The sequence below is a fragment of the Amblyraja radiata genome, chromosome 41 (genome assembly GCF_010909765.2).
Source record: "Amblyraja radiata isolate CabotCenter1 chromosome 41, sAmbRad1.1.pri, whole genome shotgun sequence".
Taxonomy (NCBI): domain Eukaryota; kingdom Metazoa; phylum Chordata; class Chondrichthyes; order Rajiformes; family Rajidae; genus Amblyraja; species Amblyraja radiata.
Genome location: NC_045996.1, coordinates 3845964 through 3855605, shown reverse-complemented (window position 1 = coordinate 3855605; position 9642 = coordinate 3845964). Strand labels below are relative to the sequence as shown.

Sequence of the window (9642 nt, the reverse complement as noted above, 5' to 3'; positions counted from 1 at the left end):
AGCAATGGTAATCAGGGAAATGTGGAGCCAACAATGGTCCATTGTTGGCTGTGGGATAGGTGAAAGCAAGTTATAGAGACAATGAAACTTAATAGGTCGAGATCCTTCTTCAAACGATGGGTCTCGACACAAAACATCGCCCGTTCCTTCTCTAGAGACGCTGCCTGTCCCGCTGAGTTACTCCAGCTTTCTGTATCTGATTTCGAAGAGGGTAGACAGTGGGGCTGGTGAAAACGCACAGTGCTGTGGCTGATGTGTCCCTCGAGTCCCAGCTCCCCTCCCCACCGGCCATCTGATTGTGGCTGCCCTCGGCCACAGCGACACTGTACACAGCGCGGATTTATCAGGCTTCTGCTCGCCTCCATCACGGAGCCTCGCAAACAATAACTGCGGCCTGGATCTCTGTCTCTCTCTCCCTCTGTCTCTCCCTCTCTCTCCCCCAGCACTAATCGTGGACAGCATCATCGCAGTGTTACATTCTCTCTCCACCTCCACATCTGGTGTTACGGTTCCTACACTGGAGCCTCCATGAGGAGGGAACAGTTTGCAAAGTTTCTACATGTAAATGACAATTAATTATGTGATTTTTTTTTTTGGAGGGGTGAATATTTGCTGGGACTCAGGGCTGTGAGCACAAAGACATTTTTTTTATTTTTAAATAAAATTAAAATAATGTTTCCTGGTTCTGGATGGAGATTTCTTTTGGAGGGGAGATTCCAAACTTTATGTCAGTTATCAGTGGTGTAAGCAGTCGATGTCTCTGTGTGTGTGTCTCTCTCTCTCTCTCTCTCTCTCTCTGTCTCTCTCTCTCTCTGTGTCTCTCTCTATCTGTCTCTCTTTCTGTGTCTATCTCTCTGTCTCTCTCTGAGTCTCTCTCTCTCCTTGTGTCTCTCTGTCCCTCTCTATCTATCTGTCTCTCTCTGTGTCTCTTTCACTCTGTGACAGAGTGGGGCGTAACGCCAGCTACAAAGCCGAACCCTCACAAACCTGCACGTCTTTGGAGTGTGGGAGGAAAGCCGGAGTACCCGGAGAAAACCCACGCAGTCACAGGCGAAACGTACAAACTCCGTACAGACAGCACCCGTAGTTAGGATCAAACCTGGGTCTCTGGCGCTGTGAGGCAGCAACTCTACCACTGAGCCATTTATCCTGGTTATTTGCACTCTGGAGGGTTTTAACCCAAAACATCGACAACTCCCCCCCCCCCCCCCCCCCACACACAGATGTTGTTTGACACACCGAGTCCTTCCAGCAAGAATCTTCACTGCTACAGAATAAAAAATGAGCTTTATTTAGCAATATATCTACAAAAAACTGTCGCAGCTGGATCCAGCGCTGTTGTACGCCTGATGAACTGAGTACAAATCCTCGTCGGTCGCGTTGAACGCTGGGGTCGGTGAGGAGAACACGGCCTCCTGGCTCCTGATCCTCCCTCCTCGTCGCTTCCAGCCCTCCGTGTTGGCAATGGGTGAAGGGAGATAAATAACCGTGTCCTGTTCCCGGTGGGAGAACTGTGCAGGAAGGAACTGCAGATGCTGGGTTCCATCGGAGGTAGACACAAAATGCTGGAGTAACTCAGCGGGACAGGTGGCATCTCTGGAGAGAAGGAATGGGTGACATTTCTGGTCGAGACCCTTCTTTAGACTGAAGGTCAGGGGAGAGGGATACAGGAGGAGGCCATTCGGCCCTTCGAGCCTGCCCCACAATTCAATATGAACATTCAAAATCAGTACTTTCTCCCCCTATCCCTTGATTCCGTTAGCCCCAAGAGCTAAATCTAACTCTTGAATACATCTCGAATCCTGCTCCTTCGTCATGCCTCTACAGATCAGCCTGAGCAGAGAACAGTACAGCACAGGAACAGGCCATTCGGCCCACAATGTCTGTGCTGACGACATAATGCCAAGAGAAATCAGCCTCCTCTGCCCGCACGTGATCCATATCCCTCCATATCCATGTGCCTGTCTAAAAGCCTCGTAAACACCACTATCGTATCTGCCTCCACCCCCACCCCTGGCAGCTCGTTCCAGGCACCCACTTGCCCCACATATCCCCTTTAATCTTTGCCCCTCTCTCTGGATGAATGTGACACGTATACTTTATCCCCCAACCTTTGTGTCATAGAGTCATCGAGTGATACAGTGTGGAAACAGGCCCTTCGGCCCTACTTCCCCACCGGCCAACAATGTCCCAGCTACACTAGCCCCACCTGCCTGTATTTGGTCCATATCCCCCCCAGACCTGTCCTATCCATGTGCCTGTCTAACTGTTTATTAAACATTGGGATAGTCCCAGCCTCAACTACCTCCTCTGGCAGCTTGTTCCATACACCCACCACCCTCCTTTGTGTGAAAAGGTTACCCTTCAGATCCTATTAAATCTTTTCCCCTTCACCTTGAACCTGTGTCCTCTGGTCCTTGATTCCCCTACTCTGGGCAAGAGACTCTGTGCGTCTACCTGATCTATTCCTCTCATGATTTTGTACCCCTCTATAAGATCACCCCTCATCCTCCTGCGCTCCAGGGAATAGAGACCCAGCCTGCTCAAACACTTCCTGTAGCTCACACCCTCTAGTCCTGGCAACATCCTCGTAAATCTTCTCTGTATTCTTTGCAAGCTTGGCAACATCAAGGAAGAGGATGGGAGTGTGTGTGTGTGTGTGTGTGTGTGTGTGTGTGTGTGTGTGCGTGCGTGGGTGCGTGCGTGCGTGCGCGTGTGTGTGTGGACTGGCAAGGTAGAGTCTATCCTGCAATCGAGCTGGCGTGAGTTGGGCACAGTCTCGTGCGTGGAGCTGGCGACAGTCGGGCACAGCCTCGTGGAAGGAGCTGGCAGTGTTGGGCATAGTCTCGTGCGTGGAGCTGCCGTGAGTTGGGCACAGTCTCATGTGGGCAGCTGGCAGTGTTGGGCACAGTCTCGTGCGTGGAGCTGGCAGTGTTGGGCACAGTCTCATGTGGGCAGCTGGCAGTGTTGGGCACAGTCTCGTGTGGGCAGCTGGCAGTGTTGGGCACAGCCTCGTGCGTGGAGCTGGCAGTGTTGGGCACAGCCTCGTGTGTGGAGCTGGCAGTGTTGGGCACAGCCTCGTGCATGGAGCTGGCAGTGTTGGGCACAGCCTCGTGCATGGAGCTGGCAGTGTTGGGCACAGTCTCGTGTGGGCAGCTGGCAGTGTTGGGCACAGCCTCGTGGAAGGAGCTGGCATGACTTGGTGACCTCCGGCAGCCCCACCATCTCCGGCCGCTGGAGTTGAACGGACGGCCGACCCAGGTGGTCCCCATCGGACGATGCCGGCGAGAGGAGGGATGTGGGGAAGCCACTGACGCGGGAGCGAGGGCGTGTGCGTTTGGCCGGAGGGGAAGGCTGCCTGGGTTTTCCATGCCACACTCCCCGCTCAGATGTTGGAGTCGTGCTGCACGTGCATGTTGTCCATCTGCTCCAGGATTAGCGTGACTGCTGGGGGTCCCAGGGTCTCCTGCCTCCGCTCCAGCCTCTCCAGCCGCTCCCGTAGCTCAGCGAGCTGCCGCCGCAGTGTGGCGTTGTCCTCCTCCAGCCCTGCCTTCGCTCGATGTAGATCCGCGTTCTCCAACGCCAGCTGGCTTCCTCGCTGCGGGCATGAGGGGGGAACGAGAGGGGGTTACAGTGAGGTGGGGGGTACATTACCAGCCAACAACTCCTCCTGGACCACCCAGATCCAAGCAACAGCCACAAAAGCACGCCAACGCCCACCTTAGAAGCGTAGGGGGTTCAGCATGCCCCCCCCCCCCCCACACAACTCTCACCAACTCCTACAGATGCATCTTGCCGGGATGCATCACGGCACGGTTTGGGAACAGCTCCATCCAAGACCGCAATAAATCGCAGAGGATTGTGGACGCAGCCCAGACCATCACACAGACCAACCTCCCTTCCATTGACTCCATCTACACCTCACGCTGCCTCGGCAAGGCCAGCAGCATCATCAAGGACCAGTCTCACCCCGGCCACTCCCTCTTCTCCCCTCTCCCATCGAGTAAAAGGTACAGAAGTGTGAAAACGCACACCTCCAGATTCAGGGACAGTTTCTTCCCAGCTGTTATCAGGCAACTGAACCATCCTACCACAACCAGAGAGTGGTCCTGACCTCCCATCTACCTCATTGGTGACCCTAGGACTATCCTTGATCGGACATTGCTGGCTTTACTTTGCACTAAACGTTATTCCCTTATCATGTATCTGTACACTGTGAATGGCTCGATTGTGATCATGTATTGTCTTTCCGCTGACTGGTTAGCACGCAACAAAAGCTTTTCACTGTACCTCGGTACACGTGACAATAAACTAAACTGTAAAGTGATTTGTCGGGTGAGGTGGGAGGTCCATTGGAAGAGATAGACACAAAATGCTGGAGTAACTCAGGTCAGGCAGCATCTCTGGAGAACATGGGTGGGTGACCATTTGGGTTGGGACCCTTGAAGAAGGGTCCCATATGGCACCAATCTTTTTTTTCTCCACAGATGCTGCCTTACCCACTGTGTTCCTCCAGCACTTTGTGTTTATCTCTTCAACCAGCAAGTGCAGTCTGGTTGTTATGGAGATGACAGCTCAACAAAGATGGAGATACATTGATCTGTTTCCACTAGTGGCAGAGTCTAGGACCAGAGGTCACAGCCTTAGAATTAAAGGACGTTCTTTTAGGAAGGAGATGAGGAGAAATTTCTTTAGTCAGAGGGTGGTGAATCTGTGGAATTCTTTGCCACAGAAGGCTGTGGAGGCCAAGTCAGTGGATATGTTTAAGACAGAGATAGATAGATTCTTGATTAGTACGCGTGTCAGGGGTTATGAGGAGAAGGCAGGGGAATGGGGTTAGGAGGGAGAGATAGATCAGCCATGATTGCATGGCGGATGGCTGAATGGCCTATTTCTACTCCTATCACTTATGCCATGATTCACAAGTTATAGGAGTAGAATTAGGCCATTCGGCCCATCGAGTCTACTCCGCCATTCAATCCTGGCTCAAACATTTTGGTGTAGATTTGATGGGCCGAGTGGCTTAATTCTACTCCTATAACATGACCTTATGACCTTCTGACCTATGACCTGCAGATGCTGGAATCTGGAACCTTTCCCTTCCACCCTACCCACCCCCTACAGTTCCAACCCCCTCCCGACATCACCCAACCTTTAACCCCCCCCCTTACACACACCAATACACCCTCCCCTCCCCCCTTCACCTATACTCCCTTCCACCAGACTCTTCCACCACGCACCCTTCCACCCACCATCCCCAAACCGCCCTCTCCCTTCCACCCCCCTCTCTCCCCCAACCATCTCCCTCTATCCCCGTCCCCACTGCCTTACACCCCCTTCCTTTACCCCCCCACCCCTCTTCCCCTTCCACCCCCATCCCCTCTCTTACACGTCCCCTCCTCCCCCTCCCCCCCCTCCTTCCTTGTCCCCTCCCCCCTCCCTCCTTGTCCCCTCCTCCCCCTCCCCCCTCCCTCCTTGTCCCCTCCCCCCACCTTACCTGTTCAGCCAGGTGCAGCCTGTGTGCCCACTGCTGTACGTCCGTGCTACTGGGGGGCGGTAAGGGGGCGGTGGGCTGAGTTGCGGGCCCCGTGGTCTCGCCCGTCTCGCCGGCGTTGGGGCCGGGGTCCGGCGGCTCTGGGAGGGGGGGCTCGGTCTGAGTGGAGCGGTGGGCCAGGGCGGCACTCGTGCGGTCGGGCGGCGCCAGGGGGTGGTCGCGGCCGTTGTGCCCAAGCTCAGCGGCGTCCACCTGAGGATAGGCGAAGATGTCGGGGTTGCTGCCTGCGGGGGTCGACAGAGAGCACGGTCACACCCTGGCAACAAGAGCTTTCCACTGTACCTCACTGCATGTGACAATAAACTACACTCTAACTGAGCACGGCACGGTGGCGCAGCGGTAGAATTGCTGCCTGTGTTCCCAACCCCATCAATACTTGGGATGGGTTGGGCAGCGTACAACTAATTAGACGAACAACTCCTCATATTTCGCTTAAGCAGCTTTCAACCCAGCGGTATGATTCATGATTTCTCTAACTCTGACTTAGAAACATAGCAAAAACATAGAAAAATAGGTGCAGGAGCAGGCCATTCGAGCCAGCACCGCCATTCACTATGATCATGGCTGATCATCCAAAATCAGTACCCCGTTCCTGCTTTTTCCCCATATCCCTTGATTCCTTTAGCCCTAAGAGCTAAATAACTTTTTGCGAACTTCAAGAAACCCCCCCTCCCCACAACCTTGCACCTCTCTGCCTGTACTACGGTGGTGAGTTTTGTTTTGAATCATTTTATTATTGTACATATTATTGCAAACAATTGAATACATTACTTTTGGTTAAAAAAAGTGATGAATTAGGGAACATTACGTGTATTTTTTACATATGTTCTCTACATCGGTGAGGCCAAGAGCAGGCTGGGCGATCGCTTCACCGAACACCTCCGCTCAGTCCGCCTAAACCTACCTGATCTCCCGCTTGCCAAACCCTTCAACTCCCCCTCCCATTCCCACACTGACCTTTCTGTCCTGGGCCTCCTCCACTGTCAGAGTGAGGCTAAACGCAAATTGGAGGAACAGCACCTCATATTTCGCTTGGGCAGCCTGCACCCCAGTGGTAAGATTATTGATTTCTCTAACTTTGACTTCTCTAACTTCCAAGTTACCCCCCTCCCCGCACCTCTCTCCCTGTGCCCCACCTGAACGGACCCCTATTTTTCCAACTATCCCACCCTCCTTTCACCTCCTCCCCCTTCCCTTCCACCCCCATCCTTTCCTCTGGCTTCCCATCGCGCTCCGCCTCTTTCTACATCTCCTTCCTTTGTCTCTCCTTTTCATCTCCGACCCTTGTCCACCCGTCTGCTGATCAACCCCCCCCCCCCCCCCCCCCCCCCCCGCTATCTCCTTCACCTGCATCCACCTATCACTCACTAGGCTTTGTCCCGCTTGGTTAGTTATCCGTCTGTGGAAGGGTCCCGACCCGGATTGCCACCAATCCACGTTCTCCAGAGATCAACGCAAACTGCTGGAGTAACTCAGCGGGACAGGCAGCATCTCTGGAGAGAAGGAATGGGTGACGTTTCGGGTCGAGACCCTCCTTCAGACTGAGAGTCGGGGAGAGGGAAACGAGAGATATAAACAGTGATGTGGAGAGACATAGAACAAATGGATGAAAGATTTGCAGAAAAGTAAGTATGATAAAGGAAGCAGTCCGTTGTTGGCTGTGAGCTAGGTGAAAATGAGTTACAGACAATGAAACTCAACAAGACACCAGTGAACCCAGTAAAATGACTCGGGTGGGTGAGGGACGGAGAGAGAGGGGGATGCAAGGGTTGCTTGAAGTTAGAGAAGTCAATGTTCATACTGCTGGGTTGTACGATCCAGAGATGCTGCCTGACCTGCTGAGTTACTCCAGCACTTTGTAACTTTTTTTGTCCTGGCCCCACCACTCTGCCAGTTTTCTCCCCTCTCGACTCCAAATAGTCTGAAGAAGGGTCCTGACCCGAAACATCGGCCTATCCACCTCCTCCAGAGATGTTGCCTGACCCGCTGAGTTACTCCAGCACTTTGTGTCTCTCTGTACTGCAGTACGATCCTGTGGATGTCGGTGCAGAGTGAAGGAGCTGCACTGTCAGTCTCAGCCCAGCAGAGGGCAATGGAGGCCACAGTCTCCCCTGAAGGAGATTCAAGCCGTCCTGAATCGACCCAGGAAGGAACTGCAGATGCTGGTTTAAGCCAAAGATAGACACAAAATGCTGGAGTAACTCAACGGGACAGGCAGCATCTCTGGAGAAAAGGAATAGGTCACCTTTCTGGTTGAGAAGAAGGGTCGCAACCTGAAACGTCACCCATTCCTTCTCTCCAGAAATGCTGCCTGACCCGCTGAGTTACTCCAGCTTTTTGTGTCTATCTTCCACCTAACCCACTGGTGGATGGACAATGGCCATGTTCACAAGTGACAGGAGTAAAATTAGGCCATTCGCCCCATCGTCTACTCCGCCATTCAATCATGGCTGATCTATCTCTCCCTCCTAACCCCATTCTCCTGCCTTCTCCCCATAACCCCTGACTCCGTACTAATTCAGAAGTCTACAACACAAATCCAGGGACAGCCAACATTACAGCAGGAATACAAATAAATTCTCCAAAGTCGTGCAGGTTTGCAGGTTAATTGGCTTGGTATAAATGTAAATTGTCCCTAGTGTGTGTAGGATAGTGTTAGTGTGCGGGGATCGCTGGTCGGCGCAGACTCGGTGGGCCGAAGGGCCTGTTTCCATGCTGTATCTCTAAAGTAAACTATCCAAAGACAAAGGCTTGTGAGGGTTGTGGAGGGTTCTCAGCTTGAAGCAAGCAGTCAAAGTCAGCTCGAACAGCCCAGTCAATGAACAGCAACTCCCTGTAAAAGCTAATAAGAAGGAACTGCAGATGCTGGAAAATCGAAGGTAGACAAAAATGCTGGAGAAACTCAGCGGGTGAGGCAGCATCTATGGAGCGAAGGAAATAGGCGACGTTTCAGGTTGAAACCCTTCTTCAGACTGATGTGAGGGTGGCGGGGTGGGGGGCGGGAAGAAGAAAGGAAGAGGTGGAGCCAGTGGGCTGAGGGAGAGCTGGGAAGGGGAGGAGAGAGTAGGGACTACCTTAAATTAGAGAAGGTACACAAAATTGCTGGAGGAACTCAGCGGGTGCAGCAGCATCTATGGAGCGAAGGAAATAGGCGACGTTTCGGGCCGAAACCCTTCTTCAGACTGATGGGGGGTGGGGAAAGAAAGAAGGAAAAAGGGAGGAGGAGGAGCCCGAGGGCGGGCGGATGGGAGGGTGGGAGGAGACAGCTAGAGGGTGAAGGAAGGGGAGGGGACAGCACAGGCTAGCCAAATTGGGGGAATTCAATGTTGATGCCATAAGGGCGCAAGGACCCCAGACGGAATATGAGGTGCTGTTCCTCCAATTTCCGCTGTTGCTCACTCTGGCAATGGAGGAGACCCAGGACAGAGAGGTCGGATTGGGAATGGGAGGGGGAGTTGAAGTGCTGAGCCACCGGGAGGTCAGGTAGGTTAAGGCGGACTGAGCGGAGGTGTTCGGCGAAACGGTCGCCCAACCTACGCTTGGTCTCACCGATGTAAATTAGCTGACATCTAGAGCAGCGGATGCAGTAGATGAGGTTGGAGGAGATACAGGTGAACCTTTGTCGCACCTGGAACGACTGCTTGGGACCTTGAATGGAGTCGAGGGGGGAGGTGAAGGGACAGGTGTTGCATTTCTTGCGGTTGCAACGGAAAGTGCCCGGGGAGGGGGTGGTGCGGGAGGGAAGGGAAGAATTGACGAGAAGTCAATGTTCATACCGCTGGGGTGTAAACTACCCGAGCGAAATATGAGGTGCTGCTCCTCCGATTTGCAGAGGTCCTCACTCTGACCATGGAGGAGGCCCAGGACAGAAAGGTCGGATTTGGAATGGGAGGGGGAGTTGAAGTACTGAGCCACCGGGAGATCTGGTTGGTTATTGCGAACCGAGCGGAGGTGTTGAGCGAAGCGATCGCCAAGCCTACGCTTGGTCTCACCAATGTAGAGCAGCTGACATCTAGAGCAGCGGATGCAATAGATGAGGTTGGAGGAACTGCAGATGCTGCTTTACACCAAAGATAGACACAAAGTGC

General features: G+C 53.3%; 1 protein-coding gene across 2 annotated transcripts in view; it reads right to left on the bottom strand.

Moving 5' to 3' along the window:
• Positions 1-3041: 3041 nt before the first annotated feature.
• LOC116967789 (RAS guanyl-releasing protein 1-like) overlaps positions 3042-9642 on the bottom strand; it is a 124307-nt gene continuing 117706 nt past the window's right edge. For both annotated transcript variants that reach the window (XM_033014398.1, XM_033014399.1), the window contains exons 16-17: positions 5498-5778; positions 3042-3598 (exon numbers count right to left, since the gene is read on the bottom strand). In XM_033014398.1, the coding sequence (XP_032870289.1) occupies positions 3386-3598; positions 5498-5778 (494 nt within the window). In that variant the 3' untranslated portion in view covers positions 3042-3385. The remainder of the gene's footprint in view (positions 3599-5497; positions 5779-9642) is intronic.